The sequence below is a fragment of the Cladophialophora carrionii genome, assembly GCF_000365165.1.
Source record: "Cladophialophora carrionii CBS 160.54 unplaced genomic scaffold supercont1.6, whole genome shotgun sequence".
NCBI classification, from domain to species: Eukaryota; Fungi; Ascomycota; class Eurotiomycetes; order Chaetothyriales; family Herpotrichiellaceae; genus Cladophialophora; species Cladophialophora carrionii.
In genome coordinates, this window is record NW_008481831.1 from 1925674 (window position 1) to 1943066 (window position 17393).

The 17393-nt window shown below is 54.3% G+C and overlaps 5 protein-coding genes across 5 annotated transcripts; 3 read left to right on the forward strand and 2 right to left on the reverse strand.

The window, feature by feature from the left end:
* Positions 1-1214: 1214 nt before the first annotated feature.
* Positions 1215-3854, forward strand: G647_07659 (uncharacterized protein; the record flags this gene model as incomplete). Its single annotated transcript, XM_008731972.1, has 1 exon — positions 1215-3854. One exon carries the CDS (start codon positions 1215-1217, stop codon positions 3852-3854), a length of 2640 nt encoding a protein of 879 aa, XP_008730194.1.
* Positions 3855-4968: 1114 nt separating this feature from the next.
* Positions 4969-5394, forward strand: G647_07660 (thioredoxin; the record flags this gene model as incomplete). Its single annotated transcript, XM_008731973.1, has 1 exon — positions 4969-5394. The coding sequence occupies one exon, from the start codon at positions 4969-4971 to the stop codon at positions 5392-5394; it is 426 nt and encodes a 141-aa protein (XP_008730195.1).
* Positions 5395-6545: 1151 nt separating this feature from the next.
* G647_07661 (uncharacterized protein) lies at positions 6546-8669 on the reverse strand (the record flags this gene model as incomplete). The annotated part of the gene is made up of 5 exons (XM_008731974.1): positions 6546-6791; positions 7012-7400; positions 7487-7832; positions 7918-8260; positions 8365-8669. The coding sequence occupies 5 exons, from the start codon at positions 8667-8669 to the stop codon at positions 6546-6548; spliced, it is 1629 nt and encodes a 542-aa protein (XP_008730196.1).
* Positions 8670-9352: 683 nt separating this feature from the next.
* G647_07662 (uncharacterized protein) lies at positions 9353-9568 on the reverse strand (the record flags this gene model as incomplete). The annotated part of the gene is made up of 1 exon (XM_008731975.1): positions 9353-9568. The coding sequence occupies one exon, from the start codon at positions 9566-9568 to the stop codon at positions 9353-9355; it is 216 nt and encodes a 71-aa protein (XP_008730197.1).
* Positions 9569-10827: 1259 nt separating this feature from the next.
* On the forward strand, positions 10828-13562 carry G647_07663 (uncharacterized protein; the record flags this gene model as incomplete). Its single annotated transcript, XM_008731976.1, has 2 exons — positions 10828-12601; positions 12661-13562. 2 exons carry the CDS (start codon positions 10828-10830, stop codon positions 13560-13562), a joined length of 2676 nt encoding a protein of 891 aa, XP_008730198.1.
* Positions 13563-17393: the final 3831 nt, after the last annotated feature.

The following is a 17393-nucleotide window of genomic DNA, read 5'->3' on the forward strand; positions in this document are numbered from 1 at the left end:
ACTCTTGGGCCTTAGCTCGAATTAAGGCTCAGCGAGCAGTGAGCCACCGTATGCGCAGGACGTGGTTCTCGACCTCGTACTGGTCGGCAGAACAGCCCGCAAGTGATTGGGGTAATATCCCCAGAACAGTGACGGTTGACCAATGCCAGCGGCCAGATCTGTTGTGAGCCCTCGCACGCGGAGGAGGTTGATCTCCCTGCCTGTGATGCAAAGATCAGCCTTGATGTTCAGCGACAAGTGAATCATATGGGGTCATCGGTGGCGTCCAGCCGCTGTTCTTTGCCTAGCTGAGTAGTCTAACGGGCCTCGAGGTGGCTTGTGGAAGATGGCAGTTTGCCTAAGAGAAGGAATGCCCCTCCTGCCGCCACGGCCGGTGTGGTTAAGGGACGACGGGCCTATTGCAATCCTCGGGCCATGGACACCCACGGCATCCACGCAGCTGCCGCTCCACTTGTTCTCGAGGCAGTTGTCAGTCCTTGTGCTCGTAACACAGCAGCATGACTGCTGCCCATCTCAGATCTGCGAGACTAAATACTGAGGCCATAGCTTAGCCGGCGAATGCAGACTTGTGCTTTACCTCCAGTTCTACCACAGTATATCTTTGGGCACCTGCATGCGCCTAAGCCGTGCTCGTCTGCGTGCTTGATTCGCGCACTGCATCGTCACTCGTCATTGGCATTCGCGCATTCTGCCTGCCTCGCCCTGCGTACACAAAGTCGCCTCGCTTGCTGCTCTACCACGTTTCCTGCCCCTTCTCCATCGACGCTCATTCCCAGCTGCCCTGCTCTCGAACCTGTGACTTCATATCACAGCCATACCACTCTTTCCAGATCCTTTACTCGAGCTGTGCAGCTACATATCTCACCTACCAACAGACTTCTCCACTTGGCTTGACCTGACGATCGATAGTCGACCTGTCAAACCAGCTGCATCTGCCAGAACCGCAATTGCGACCGCGACCGTGTGGCCCTATGACAGCCGAGTCTGAACCTCAACCTCGAATTTCCTAGGCTGCATATGCCATTGCTGCCAAAAAACGTCCCGCACTTTCTCATTTACCGCTACGTCAAACAAAACCTTTTTTCGGATGTCGATTAGGTCACTGTTGATGTCTCCATTCCAGCCTCGCGAATCGCCGCGTCGACTGAGCCATATCCCTTGACGAGTCGCCAACACACGCTCGGGACTCATCACCTGAACCTGCTGGGCTCAGCATGGGCCTTTGGCCATTCGGTGGAGGCAAGAAAGCCCGAACAAGCCACGGCCAAGATCAAGGCCAACAAACCCTCCTTGAGAAGTCGCGGCCGGATTTTGGTTCGGGAAGGAAAATAAGCTCGCCGCAAGAGGTCGCGACTATGAGCCGTGGAGGACAAGACGAGAAGCCCCGAAGGCTTTCTAAACAACGGCTACCACCTCAGCCAGGAAATGTCTCCCGGGTGCAGACTGCGCCTGTCAACGTGCCAGGTCAGGACTCAAAAGCATACAGACATGGGACCGGCGCAGCGGCTGTGGGCGACCAAGGCCCCGACATGTATGCACACAACCCGATGTCACAAACGAGCATTGGTCACGAAGACTTTACAGCCCTGCCGCAGGCCCCCACGTTGCTGGCCAGGCGTCCTGGATACGATCCGACGCTGCACCGAAGGAAGTCAAGCAAGAGAAAAGCCGAGGACTATGCTCGCGAAAGGGAAGTGCGAGCCATGAGCTCGCCCGTACACGGCCTGAAGAGGCCAATTACATATTCAGGCTCCGGTCCACTCCGGCGAGATACTAAACAGATTCCTGGAGACCTCAATCGAAGACTGCAGCGACCTACGTCGGAAGTCTCCTTGCCGCTACCGGAAACAATCCTGGAGTCCGAAGAACTTTCTAACCAAGCTTCCTTTAAGATCGGATTTCTGGCAGCACTGAGTCCCAGACCGACGTTGACCTATGTCGCCGACCCTCGACCATCAGTTGGAAAGCAACCTGCGAGAGTGAAGCCTTCGGTTGAGCAAGCCATTCAGGAAGAGGACCCCTCTTCGAGGAAAAGAATCAACGAGCTCGCAGACGACCTTGATGCTGGTGGGTTGAGGGAATTGATGGAAAGGGATCGAAAGCGCAGAGAGAAGAAAAAGGAGGCAGACCGTGCTCGCCTGGAGCGAAAGCTCCAACGCAAGGCCGACAGGCAGCGGGAGGAGGAATTACGTGGTCGCCGGCTCAATGATCCATCCGACAACCTGATGAATTTCAGGCCTCAGGCTAGGGAAGGAAGGGGCCACGGTCTTTTCGCCACCGAACCAGACACATCGCCATCAGCCATGGCAGAAACGCCTCCCAGCACCCAACACAAACCGGTCGATCCATTTGCTGATCCGAGAAGTCCGCCGGCTCGGCCCGTGCAGCCCATTCGAAACCCGTTCGAAGACGAAAAAGACATTGATATCACCCCAGATGCATTCGGCCATGAAGAAGAGCCCCCGCTGCCGGTCAGATCCCCGCTACGAACGGTATCTCCCGCTCAAGTCAAGGGAGAGCGAATTCCGCATCAGGCAGCGACGATTTCCCCTCCAGTATCTCCTGTTCAGCGACCTTCGGACCGCCAGAGCCTATCGCAAACCAGCGGGCTTGGTCGCGAACTCACCCCTGAAGTTGCAGAGCAAGGATCGCTGGATCGACGTGCTTCGGATCAGAGCAACCAACAGCTGAGTTCTTGGACCAGCTTCTTCAGGCGGGGCGGTAGACGAAAAGCCAGCACAACTGAGCGCGGGCGAAGCACTCCGTCCGAGTTCTCAAATACATCGCGAGAGTCATTTGCCGCTCGCAAGCAACAGCCTCCCCCCGTGGTGGTGCCCCGATCATTCCGCAGATCTGACGCCTCGTCGGTTCCTCAACGAACCATGTCCAAATTCCGCGAGGATTTGCCCGAACTGCCCATCTCACCGCCTGATTCTCGTGTTCAGTCTCCGGAAGCGATGACCAGTCCGCAGGCCGGGCAAGCGTCCAGGCAACATCGACCCTCGCTCTCTGGGACCCTGGATAATCGAAGTTTGGCCACCAGTTCGAGCAACGCAGCTCTAGATCGCGCCACAACCGAAGCCCATCATTCTCAAGGTATAGATATAGAATCAGGGGAAGGAGCAGCGGCAGTACCATTATCTCAGTCGCTCGCATCCGTTGACTCGGAAGGATCGTGGCTCTCTGGAAGACCTCCAAAGAGACTCTCTGGCCCCATGAGCCACCCTCTCCGACAAAGCCAGTCCTCAATCCCACCACAATCTATGCCGGGATCGTTTGGACCAGAGGATGATGACCTCGCCAATGATGAGTACTTGAACAGGTTAACTCCGGGACCCGGACGACACCGAGACTCTGTAACCTCGGCAGATCGGAGAGCTAGCAGCAATGTGATTGACTTGGAGCGCGAGAGGCAACAGAGTCCCGTGCCCGAGGTTCCGCAAATACCAGCTAGTCAAGGCGGGGATGAGACCTGGCATACTGGCATTGCACGACAACCGACTGTGGTTCGTCAAGCCACCCGCGCAAAATCCACAGAGGGACTCTTGAACGAGGCGGGCAGAGGTATGCCAGGGGCCTCTCGGCGAGCCAGCACGGAAGGTGACGAGGATGAAGGCGAAAGTACCGTGCCAGGAGAGGTTGCGGGGGCAGAATTACAAGAGGCAACCTTGTTGCGTGCAAGAAGCGTGGATTACAAGAACAAGGGGCACGCGCGCCATATGAGTGCAGGAAGTGCCCGGTTGCTTGACATTCGCCGCTCGTCGATACAGTCAGAAAGTACGCCCCGGAGTCCCAGCTTTCCCCAGATTGTATCACCAATTCAACGGGATCAGCGAGCACCCTCACAGGAGTGACTGAGCTGTGACCCTTTACGCCGACGAACACTGGTTTCCTTTGTCCATTCCTTATGTTGTCAACCACCGCCAGAGGGCGGCAGCTATTGGGACACCACTCGGATTGGTGCCATCCCTACGACATTCACGACGCCGAAATTTGATACCCCCAATCGCTCTCTTTGTTCCCTTTTCAGTCGGGGTTCCACTGTATACCTGCACTCTGCGTTCCGTGGGAACAGCCGGCGAAGCTTTGCAATGAGCGGGTGTATAAGAGCGAGCAATTGATCTGCGAGCAAGTTCTTGATATTTACTGGAATCGGCAAGCAGGGTTTGCACAAAAGAGACAGATAATAGTTAATGCCAGGAGCATTTTCCTCCAGCTGAGTCCTGGTCGATTCGGCAGATACGTATAGCAAAGTGGGATGAGACAATGTGCTGTGGTGCCGGCGAGGATCAGAGTCAGGCACGAGTAGCAGGTAGCACAACGCATCCAGCTTCCAGAGTCGACCCGATTCAAATCGTCAGTGACAGTGAACGCCGCTATAAGAGTAAGAATATGCGATTTGATCCCAGAAGAGGGCTTTTTCAATGCGAAAGGCGTACAAAGGGGGATGCTGCTTGCCGCTTGCTGCTGGCTGAGTGTTTCGCCTAAACAAGCGGCAGGATCACGCACCTCCCGCAACGCAGTACGGAGTACTCGTAAAGTATTACCTTGCCTTCACTTGGCCGTCACTTGGGTGTCACGCTGGTGCTAGGTGGGTGCGGCGTATCAAATTGGTGACGTTGGATGACGTTATCACTTGCATTGCGGATGGTGGGGGGCGGCCACCAGCATCCGGGAGACAAGAGAGCGAAGGTTGTGCAAATCTCAAATACTGTTTTCCCATTAATCAGCGGCTTCGAATACGGACTCCCGTTTGGTCTCGATCCTTCTCTTGAATCACCTCAATATTACTCTGCCTCACAGCACCCTCGTCCCTCCACAATCTATATAGCCTTCACCCTGGACGTCACTCTGCGTTCATCCGCCGTCAAAATTCAGCGCCTACTCCCAACCCGCCAGCTACTTTCAGCAGCTCGAACACCCCCACTTCGAACCAGTCCACGCCTTTTCACCACCACATCAGCCAAAATGGTCGTGCACAACCTTGCAGAGTATGTAGCCTACCATCAAGCCAAGCTTCGTGAAGAACACGCGCGCAACAACCCCCAGCCTGCAAAGAAATACGGTGTTAACCCAATCCGCAGCAAGTCCTCCTACACGAGCTCGATCGTCCAAGGCCCTGCCGATAAGCTGATCGTCCTCGACTGCTTCGCCACCTGGTGCGGTCCTTGCAAGGTCATCGCGCCCGAAGTCCTCAAGTTCTCCAACTCGGAGCAGTACAAAGACAAGGTCGACTTTTACAAGGTCGACGTCGACGAGGTGCCCGATGTCGCCCAGGAACTCGGCGTGAGAGCCATGCCTACATTTATGTTCTTCAAGAATGGCGAGAAGGTCGACGAGGTCGTCGGCGCCAATGTCCGTGCCTTGGAAGCGGCCATTCAGAAGCACATTTAAACAACTGTACAAATTCTTCAGCGAAACCACAAAGCTTTCTCGTCCCGCAATGACTCCACCGGCACCCGGTCGATAACGCGATTCCAGGCGTGTGGCATCTATCTACATTGTGAAAGCAGGCCGGAGGATCAGGGACCAAGGTAGCGATTCACTCAATGAGCTATTCGGGGTCTGCTCAGCGAATATCGTCTCCTCAGTTAATGGGCAGAAAATAAGGAAAGAGAGAGAAAAGAAGAAGAAAAATGAATAGAACCCTGTCACAAACACCCGTCGCTGTTTGTTTTCTTCCCTTGAATACAGCATGTTCTGGCAATTGCAAGATTTCCCAGTTTCACTCCACTTTGCCCTCTGTACGTCGCTGACCACAACCTGATGGCGTGCCACCTTTTTCTGCTCGGCACCGGGTTTGAGCTTCCATTCACGGGTTCTGATTCTCTCTCGCGCGCGAGGGACACAAAAGATCACTAATCATCGCATAATCAATTGACAACAGATTCCTGCCAGTCTCGCTTTTTGCTGCCCACTCGAAGCTCGTCGGGACTCGTACACAGTACTGACCCCGGGTAGGGATCCTGACGGCGCGGATCACAGAATCAAAAGGGGCACAAGACCTGGCCAAGGTATTGAGAGAATTGGGGAGCAATGGAAACATATCATCGATAACGACCCGTTACGAGGTGAAACGAGAAAAGCAAAACCCACCGCTCGACATGCTCACCCCACGAATCCGCCGTCGAGCTGGGTGTACATATTATCGGACTATGCACCTCTACTCGGACTGATCTGATCTTAGGTTGGGGGGGACATGTGTGTCATTTGACCGACGAAGTGTGTGTGGTTCGTCCTTATCATCGGGCCAAAGTTGGGGGGTGGAGGTGGTGGAAATGAATGGTAAAATCTACTGCAGTCAGTCAGTTCTGTAGACTCGTTGCTTGGTTCGATCGGTCTTCTCATTCTGATCTCTAAATGCTAAATGCCAAACGCCCAATGCCGATTGCCTGGGTATCTTGGTGTCTATCGATAATTACCTAGGTACGGTCATGCCCACACTCACACTCACGCCCGTCCCCACACGCGGTTGATCCTCAGCCGTCGAAAGCACGTCCTCGGATTTCACACAGCCGCCTTTTCGGCACAATCGCCCGCGTCCGTCAGTGCGTGTAGACGAAAAAGGGATTCTTCAGGTCCGTCTCGTCGCTGTAGGCCAACTTCTCCCTCACGATGGCCTTCTCGTCCTCGCTCATCTCCGCCAGCCGCTGCTGGTTCTTCCTGTTGAGCCGGTCGTTGCAGTAGCGCAGGGCAAAGCACAAGCAGACCTGCGCCGTGAGGCACGCCACGATGGCGATCTTGCCGCTCTTGTAGCCGGGCGCTTCGCTTTCCTGGAACGTTTGCGTGCCCTGGAAGGGAAAGGCGGCGTTAGCGTTTTGTGCCACACGTAAGTCCTGTACTCATCCAATGCATTCCGTCCTGTGCCGTGCAGTCCCATTTGATAGATATGACTCTGAGCAAGAGGGATAGGGGGTGGAGCATGGGGGAACAGAAAGATGGGGGTTTGTTTTGTTTTTTTTGTTTTTTTGGCCGTGTGCTGCTGGGCGGACCGGACCGGACTGGACTCACCAGGATATTCCCCGTGCAGAAACCGACCAAGGTCAAGGCATTGGCCGTGACCTTTTTCGAATGGCCCGCAATGTTGGACGCGTTCCACGCCAGGAGGAGCATGAAGGCGGCGCCGAACGTTCCGCTGAGGTACGACGCGAACAGCAGCGCGCCTTTGCTTTTTGGGATGCCGTCCGGGTCGAGACCGTACATCAAGCCCGCCGCGACGATGGTCGGGATCAGACAGATGAGCATCACGAGCGACCGGTCGTTCCATCGATCGCTGAGATATCCTGACAGGAGCACGATGAAGATCCCCACCGCGCCCGTGGGCATGTTGAGAATGAGCGCCTGCTGGCTGGTGTACCCGAACGTCGTGAGCAGGATCGAGGAGAAGTTTGACAGTCCACCTGATAGGACAAGGGCCCGGTCAGTTCAGCACGGCTCATCATGGTATGGTCATGGAGCATCAAACTAGCGCCGTGTGTGTACTCACCGTTGGGGATCGACGTCAGCATCACGGACAGAAAGACCAGCCAGACTCGGACGTCCTTGACCGACTCGATGACCTGCACTTTCTTCAGCTTCGCGTTTTGGGTCCCGGACTGGTTCTCCTTGACGCGAAGCAGGGCCGCGACTTTCTCGGCCTCGGTGAACCGCACTGCCTTGACCGGCGAGTCGGGCAGCAGCATGAACACGCCGAACCCAATAAGGACGGTGATCAAGCCGATGATCAGGAAGAAGATGCGCCAGCTGGCGAACTTGCTGGTCGAAAAGCTGGCGCCGTAGGCGACGCCGGATCCAAAAATTTGTGTGATGCTGTTGCACACATAAAAATAGCTCTGGCACGTGATGCATATCAGTCAATGTGGCTCCAAGCAAGGAGTTTCACGCCCAGAGTCGTTCTTAGACGGGCTTTCCACTCACCACCCTGCGGCCCTGTTCCTCCTTCTTGTACCACATGGCGATTATCAGAACGAGGATCGGCGCCACAGGTGCCTCGAAGATACCGAGCAGCGTCCGGCACACCATCAGGCCGGCATACGAGGTGCACGCAGCCATGCAGGACAGAATGACGCCCCACAACATCACGTTGACGCCCAGGTATTTGCCTAGGCGGCTGATGCGCTGGGCGAGGTACTGGGTGGGGAACTCGGCGGCCAGGAAGCCAATGTAGAACATCATGGCCACGTTGCTGTAGTCCTGACCGACTAGGTGGGTGTCCGTGCGCAGACCCATCACGGCGGCGTAAGAGATGGTCGTTTTGTCCCTGTACAGGTGTGAGTAGGAGTGCTTCAAAGGGGTTGGGAGCCGTCGTGTTCGGGCGGGTCTTCAGCGTCGTCGATTTGGGGTGGCCGCTTCGAAAGCACTCACAGGTATTGCAGGAAATAGACGGCGATCATGCAGGGCACAATGGTGAAGTCAATCTTTCGCAACAGGCGCTTTGTAGCCTTGGGGTCTGCTAGGATGGCCATGGCCTCTTGTCGAACGCCATCGGCGTTCGGGTGGTCCTTCAGAAAGGCAAACGCCTCGTCGGCATCTTTGGTCGAAATATCCAGCTGTTCGAGTGCCTCGTCCAGCGATGCGTTTGTGGCGACGCTGTGATTCCTGTTCGCCTCCACGATTCGTTTCTCGTCACTTGAGCCCAGCATGGAGGGCTTGTCGGCTTGAACGTCCATTTCCAAGGGCGACTATCGGTGTACCGCTTGTTTGTGTAGGCTGGAGAGACGGCGAGACCGCTCACGCGACAACAAGATATATTTAAGCTCCTGAAGCATTCTCTCCCAAGGCCATGGCCAAGACCATGTTATCAACCACCGGGCAGAGACTCCACCTCTGACCTTCTGAAAGAAGAAGGTCGATCGCTCGCAGGCCGAAGGAGAAGTGCGATTGCTATCAAGCGGGATGCAAACGATGAAGTAGAAATGCCCGTAGGGACCAACACATTTCACGGCGGGATTGGTCTGCGCGGCAAGCGATATCGACTATCAGCGAGTACGCTGCAAATTCGGTATTGTAGAGTGTTGTCATTGACGGGAGATGGACGTCGACGCACAGTCGAGCTGCCGCATCAGGCAAAGCCCCTGCGTGATCTGCGGACAACATCGGGCAAAACTTACTCCCGGTATCTTTCGTACATCTCCCTCACTCCCTCAGCCATGGGCATCATGTGGCCGGATATCAGACGCCGAGCGAAGTACGAGGTAGGGGAGAATGACGGAAACCCGAGGAGTTCGCTCCCCCTGACGAGATGCTAGCCACATGAATGCCACAACATTGCCTGCACTGCTGCATATGACGTCCGTTGAAGCCACCCACACGGGGGCCCAGGGCCTGGCACTTTCATGCTGAAGAGATTGCGTTACTTCCGGATCTTGTACGTCTTTTCCTGGTGCTCGGCCTCGAGCTTGTGTATCTTGTCGTGCTCCCGCAGAGCATTCGCCGAAGGGAGCCATTTCTCGCAGTAACTACAAGGGACGCGATCCGGATTCATCTCGATATGGAAGTTTCCGTCTTCTTTGAAGTCGAGGGACTTGAAGTGCGCGAAGTACTCCGAATACCGCAGTAGCTTGTCCATGCACGCGCCTATAGCAAGCTGTATGGTCTCTGGCGTGCTCGTTGCTTCCGATGTGACCTTGGCTGCTGCCGCTGCGCCGTAGGCAGTTGGTATTGTGGCGACGAGGAGTGGTGCCTTTCAACAGAGCGTGTCGGTGGACGTGTAGCTGTCGTCGATGGCAGTGACAGTCAGCAGGTAAGGACGTCTGTGTTATTTCACTGGCCGCTCGCCTTCTTGGATGCGGTTAGGTCGAGGCTCGTCCACAAAAGTCCCCTGAGCAAGCGTTCCACAATCTTCAGACCTTCTCTGTCTTGTTGATCAGTGAAATTTTCTCTTGACCTGGGCCTCAATTGAAGTAGAATCAAGAGCAGACATTTTCAAGCATGGGAATCAAGAGCCTTTAAAGTATGTTGGGCACATCATCTCCTGCATCGTCTTCAATCAGGCAACAACATCGCTTAGCAGATGCCGAAAGACAAGGGAGGTTGACATGCAGATATTGCTATCAAGCAAGGCGTCAAGTCAAGCATTGGGCGGCATTTTGTCTGCAGCAAGGCGTCGAAGACCGGGCATGTGGCAGTAGTCAGTCACACTTGAGCAAATACGAGCCTGATCTCCGGCACCCAAGTGTTCGGTGGCATCTTTGAGGCAACGGCAACGAAGAAGATACATTGGTGAGACGGCCAACAACTTGGTCCTGATCGCTCGTGGAAGAAGTGCGCAGGTGAGTACTTGTGTACAGGAAGTGGTAGGGTTGAGGTTTAGGTAAGAAGAGCTATGTTAGGCATAGCTCTTGGCCCGCACAGTTGTGCCAGGCTTGCGCCCGGAGAATTAACTAGGTACCCATTTAAGCTGGTGCGGGCTGCAGCATTGGGTGCATGCGCCACAAGGCAAATTTTTGGTTATACCTTGAGAACCTCTGCTGTTCATTTGATCCTCACGGTGACATCCATGCCGCGACCTCAGGTCCCAAGCACGCCCCAGCCACTAAAGCAGGACCTTTCGCTTGTTAGGCGAACAATCAGCCTTCTCACGAGCGACTCACCAATGGCGAACGGCAATCTGGCCTGGGCCAGACCGTGGTATCTTGAGCTGTGCTCAGCCATCCTCGAGCCCATCCGGCAAAGCTGAAGCGTGTGCACAAAAGGTTGGACCATGATGGCTCTCACCCGGTACAAATATGGATTGCGAGCTGATCATCTCCCGCGTGTCCGACATGTCACTAAAGTCAGGCCAATATCACAATCGCCGTCTACAGTAGCGACAGCTGCACTCCCATCATGGCTCAGCTCTGCGAAGCCTGTGCAAGATTCGCTACCTGCAATCTCCCAGCAAAGCAGGTATGGTATAATGCGAAGTTCCCACACTATGCTTCAGGTACCGAGCTTCATCAGTCGGCGGAGAGAGGTTGCCATCTCTGCCAATTTATCGAGGCGGCTCTACTGAGATACAACCGGACACCGGGCGAAACAAGTCTGCCGGACAGGCAGATATGGTTACAATGCGTGCAGCAATCGCACAACCACAATACTAATGCCATTCAGATTTCCATCGAGCCATTGGGTTTACGCTCTGCGGGCTATAGGGGACTTGATACCTATGACGTCGATCACTGTCTATGGCTACCCGCGGAGGACGATACTGAGCAAAAGCTTGCAATGCTGGAGGCCATGTCCAACGGGCCACTGGGCAAGCTCGGACCCGTGGCCGGCGTCGTCGTTCACAATACAGGTCGCATATACTTTTATCGTGGACGGACTTTGACAGCAGACGTTTTTTATGCCATCCGACAGCCGTTTTATCGAGCTGAGATACACTGCGTTTTGATTCCAGGTGAGTCCCGCTCGATATATCGACATTACTGGCTCAGACGTGGAATAGACCACATTTCCCAAGCACTTGATACTGGCCTGGGACTTAGTGTTCAGGGCGTACAAGATGATAGCACCGGTTCCTTCGCCAATCTATTTCTCATCATCGCCTGGCTAAACCGATGCTTGACTCATCACTCCACCTGCCGTGGGTATGCGGAGGGTGCCGGCCAGCTCCCATCCCGCGTCCTCGATGTTGGACATGTCAAAAGTGAGGCTGTGCACCTTCATATTTCCAAGCCCGGAGAAAAAGATCGATACATAGCATTGAGCCACCGATGGGGCAGGACCAATCCATTGACAACCACCACCAAGACTCTACCCGATAGAGTAGCCGGCATCGCGTTGACCTCACTGTCGCAAACATTTCGTGAGGCTATCTACGTGGCACGAATGCTTGACATCAAATACCTGTGGATCGACTCTTTGTGCATTCTCCAAGACTCACATGATGATTGGAAAGAGCAAGCTGCTCTAATGGGTACGATATATCGCCAAGCCTTTGTGACAATTGCTGCAACCGACACTGAGGATGCGTCGTCGGGCTTGTTCTTTCCACGAAGTCCGACCAAAGGAAAGCCATGCAAACTCCACTTACCGTTGAGGAAAGACATGTTTGCTAGCGAGTCAGGACCTCTGTATGCGACAAGCCCTCACTTTCGGCGTGGCAAGGATATTGGCCGCGTTAGAGGCCCATTGGACACTCGTGCGTGGGTCTTGCAAGAGCAGATTCTGTCGGGCCGGGTGTTGAACTTCACCAAGGACCAGGTCTACTTCGAGTGCCTGAGTACAGAGGCTAGTGAGGTTCTGCCGTACACTCTGGAGAATGCGATGGACGACGAGTCGCACTATGTCTCGACACTCAAGCATGGTATAGGCGGTCTGCTACCGCACGACAAACCAGAAGCCAGCACGTACTTGCATCGGGCCTGGTATCTCATGGTGGAAGACTACTCGCGTCGACAGTTGACTGTGCCCACCGACAAATGGGTTGCCATGCTCGGTATCGTCACGGAAATGCAGCGAGCTACAGATGATGTCTGCTCATTCGGGCTTTGGAACCGCTGGCTGGTCCATGACTTGTTATGGGCAGTATACAGCGCGAGCTATCCTAGGACCAGCCTTCAACAGGAAAAAATGATTACTCCCGGGCCAACTGGCAAACGGAACACATCCCTATCAGGTAAGGGTCCTAGACCACATATATAAGCCAGGATTACGGGTTGATTGATTCATGAGCAGTGCCTTCCTGGTCCTGGTTACAAATCGAGGGCCACATCAAATATCTGCCCGACCCATACAACGTTGTCCTGCAAGATCAAGTCCTAGTGCAGAAAATGGAGTTGCAAAATGCCGACGCAACATGCCCCCCCGGCGTCGACCACAAGAATCTCCCTCGCCTTCGCATCCGAGGACCCCTTAAACCTGGCATCCCTGCTCTATTCGTCGCTGATGCAGATGAGGACAACTCTGAGGGCTCAGGGCAAGTTGCCGGACCACCGGACACCAGTTCCCAGGAAGCACTAACATCTCAACACGAATACCCTCGCATGGCTGAACCAGACTTTCTATCGGCTGCACTCGACCCGACAGATGATCGTGCCACACGCACGTGGCGTATCGCGAGCGACTTGGAAGAGGAAATCTACGGGCCCAAACCAATGATGGACGAAGACGAACCCATAATTGGCGTAATACCTCAGGGTAGATTGAACCATGTCATTCACGACCATGTTCTGGCCGATAGACCCAATGCAGACCGTCGGATGACGGAGCTGTATGCGCGAGGCACCGGGTCGGACGAGCTACGTCACACCTTTCTCAAAGAGAAAGCTAACAAATATGTTGTTGCAACAAAGATCGAGAAGACGCCCATCGGTTTCTGGGCACCGGACATTGATGGCGAGCTCCCCACGGCAAGGCTCGACGAGCTGGGGACTCTTTTGGATGAGGAGATAACTTCTCTGCTATTTGTCGGTATATGTCGTGGTCGAGGATGGGTCCGATGTCTGGGATTGCAGCTCGTTGGAACTGGGGTAGAGGCAATGCTAGCGAATGTGTGGCGTCGCGTTGGCATGGCATGGATACTCGAGGAGGCTTGGGACCAGACCGGAGGCATCGAGACAGAAGTCACGCTGATCTGAAAACGGGGCATTTGTGGATAGGAAGCAAGGTCAGGTAGCTCAGTGGTATGGCTCATACGATCTCCACATTGAACTATATCCAGTCACGTGAAGGCAGCTCTCTTTTGCGTGTAACGCTAGGCCCGATAAGAACTAGGCTTCTCTGTGCTCCAGCACCGGAAATGCGGGGAAACTAGACTTAGAGCGGTGAAAGGACGGCCGAAAAGAGCGGTTTCAAGCGCCGCTTTTGACCAGCATTTCACCCACCTTTGCACCTACACTCTACCCAGTACTGTGTAGCTGGCCAGTCATGATAACATGTTCTCGTGCCGAAAACACAACAACCCTCCAGGCCGTCTACCATCATGTTCCTACCTACTGTAGCCAGAGTGTTGTGGTGTACAAGAAGGATTCACCGTCCCTTCCCGTCCGTCACCATGGTCTTCTAACAAAGAGATCTACTCCATCTCTTCCACCGAGCAAGATGGTGCCTGTGGCTAGCGTAGGTAGTGTTGAACTTGGCACCAAACTATAAGAGACATGTAGTCTCTGGCTCTTACCTACCAAGTCCAAGCGTGCAAGGCACTGCCAACTTCGGGGAACCTTTCTCAGTCGATTGCGCGGAAGCCGTTCTAGCAACTGCGATGTTGCTGCTCTGGCAAGCCCCAGACCAGTATGCCCCTGTTTCCAGACTAAGCAAGTTCTTATGCCAAACTAGGTAAGGAAGAATGGGTCAAACGGCAATTCCATTATTGAAGGTTGGAACTGGCGTTTTCGTTGTGTCTATTCTGCATGCTAAGTGATGCCAGATACATAATCGATCTCACAAATGCATGAACCGGGGGCGTTGGAGCCTGCTAGGGTCTGTTCGGCAATGAGCCTAGTTGAAATCCTCCTCATTCGAGTCTCAGGCGAATACATACATTAGCGACGTCGACGGAGTCCTCACGGCCTTAGCAGTACTCACCATGTGCCGAGTCTCCGCTCGAACCGACGTTGGAAAGAGTGGCATTCGAGCTTGCAAGGATTCTGGGAGTTCTGAGGGGAAAGCATATGCCAAAGTCATTCGACGGAACTCTTCACTCACAGAGGTCTCATTCTTTGGTCCGCAGTTTCAGTCCCCGGCGGTGCATAAATCAGCGACTCGGGCATTCTCCTCCTTTCGCTGTTGTACATGAGCGCGAAGGAACAGTGGACCACAATCCTCTCGAATCCTTGCTCGCTCTGGCACACGATTCTTGGACGGAATGCGTTTTGTCATTGAAGCTGTCAATGTCCTCTGGTCTCCTCTCGGTCTTCCTCTTCCGGCAGTTGGTCGGCGATGAAGTTTATGGTCAGCCGGTCCACGTCCCCCAAGCGACTGGAGTGAGTTGGGTGCTTGTCGCCGTCAGTACTAGTACGGTATTTGTGTTGAAAACGCAGCGAGGCGCAGCTTCGTTGCCTTCACGTCGCCAACGGGAAATATGCAATGCCATTGATAATGCAAACGCGACCGTCCCATAACGAGATGGCCCAGAGGGCTTTCAAAAGCCAAAATCTGAGTGCAATTCCCGAGCCACTGCGCTGAGCCAGGATGTCTGAGAATTTGGAAATCATTTATCGGGGAGGAGCCGAAGCTTTGGTGATGTTTGTTGGCCAGGGTAAGAGTCCCAGGATTGATTACCATATCCTACTCGAGAACAGTTTTCACGAAGTTTCGAATCCGAAGCGAGGGATCGATACAGGCTGATGGAAGCGAAAGGTGCAAGATGTCGGCGATTACTGTTTAGAGTAATTCTGCAAGGATCATATGGAGCCGTTCCAGCGGCTCTGTCGATATGCGACCAAATGCTGACTGCATGGCGACAGGCTGACCTATTCAAGCTTTTCGGATCGCTCCTCCTACACAGCTTCACCAACTTCCTCTGCTGATTGGCAGGGAAGGGCTACTACCCACGTTATTGCTGCACCAGCCCCAACCCACTGGTGGACGGACAATGGTGTGGACGGGGTCGAAGCAGGCTCGCTAACAACTGAGAATCGAGACTCACGATGCAGCAGTTGAGTCCGCCGACATTTCTTACCAGAAGTTGAACTTATCGCCTTTCTAGTCGTATTCTAAATACGCATTCTCCAAGAGCCGGTCGCGGCCATTTTTCCATTTCCATCGCGAACGAGATGCGGAGCTCATCGAGGCCGAAGCGAGCCGTCTCGTATTGGTCATATACAGAGACGCTCTATGGAGTCAACCTGGCTTGTAACGGCAAACAATGGAGAGAGACTAGTCTACAATGGTTCATGCCCTTCGTTTACGAGAGTCTGCGTCTGCCGTTTGTCAACCGTCATCCTCTCGTTTTGTCTACGTACAACCTCCGCGTCTTGGGTTCAGGTAAGGATGTTTCGCATTCATTCAAAGTCGACGAAGGAGCTAACAGCCACACCTCTGCAGTGGCACCAATCGCGGTTGCAGTTGGCATCTACTCCTAGAGACTTCGTCTCGTTTTTCTTACCCGATCAAGGCTGCGCATGGGTAATAGGTGCCGGGGTGGCAGCTAGGAGCGAAGGGGAGGCTATTCTTCTAAACATAGAAGAATTGCTGACCAACACACGAAGCAAGATCAGGAGCAACGACGAGGAAATGCAGATGTCTTTCCGCACCAGCCGACCATGTACTTTGTCCACATGTCCTTACACTCTTTCATCTGCGAGATTGTCGAGTACAGGCAGCCCTTCTTCCCGGACAATGTCTCGGACGGCAGCGTAGACGCCGCCTTTTAGCAGTCTACTACGGTGTGAAGCACCTAAGGTCACAATTACAACAAGGGCAACTTCCGGCCAATTCTAGGATCCAGGGGGGACTATGCGCAGACACTTACGTATTAATCGAGAGTTGAGTAGGATTGTACAGGGGCATCTCGGGCGCCATTCCTCCCAGCGACGATAATCGCAGTTCAACGAGTAGAAACTGGTCTTATTTTTGACCGCTCTTTCTTCTCGATGCCGGGGTACTTGTCGAGCCACTTAGTCAAACCGTCTCCAGGCCAGAGCATACGAGCAGGCGATGTCTGACGTAGCGTAGAGTCCGCACAGACTGCTCTCCCGTCGATGCTCGCCCAACCAAAGAAGTATAAAAGGCACGAAGATCTCCTTGGAAGTTGTCTCTCTTCTCTCCAGCACTCCCCATCTCCTCACAAAGCTCAAAATCCAGACACCTTAATCTCCAAACCCGTATCGCCGACGTCAAGGTCAGGTCAGCTCAGCTCCGCTCAACTTGATAGCCGACCATCATGAAGTCCTTCATCCGCCCATTGGCGCTGCTGGCTCTGGCAGCCTCCCTCGCCTCCGTCAGCGCCTCGGCCGTACAGCCCGAGGAGCGTGCTCCCCCTCGACGATTCATCATCCAGTGCGCCCACAACGACAACACTCTCACCTGCGACAGGACAACCCTTCGCACCGGGGCTTGCGATGGCTCCGACACGAACCCTCCCGTCGCGGCGTGCCACTGCACAAGTGGGGGCATAGTCACTTGCGGGGCGGACGGCGACTGCAGTGCGAACACGGTCACAGGATTTTGTCGAGGTGACGCCGAGTGCGAGTGCGTCGACGTCTAGGCGAGCACAGCACAGCACAGCCTCGATTCGAGCTCGCCTCGGCTTCATACACATGTAGCTGGGACTAGATAGTTGGAGCTGCAATCTCTCAAACTGTTAAGTGCCCACTATAGCGCGGAAGAAGGGAAGATCGTGTAGCTATCACCTTGAGATGTAACCGTTGCCATAGCCGAGACTGCAGCTCTAGTCCTGCAATGCCACGCCTAGCGGCAATCCTGGACAGCGTAAGAGCAGAATCGTTGTATCTAGATGTTCGTCATAA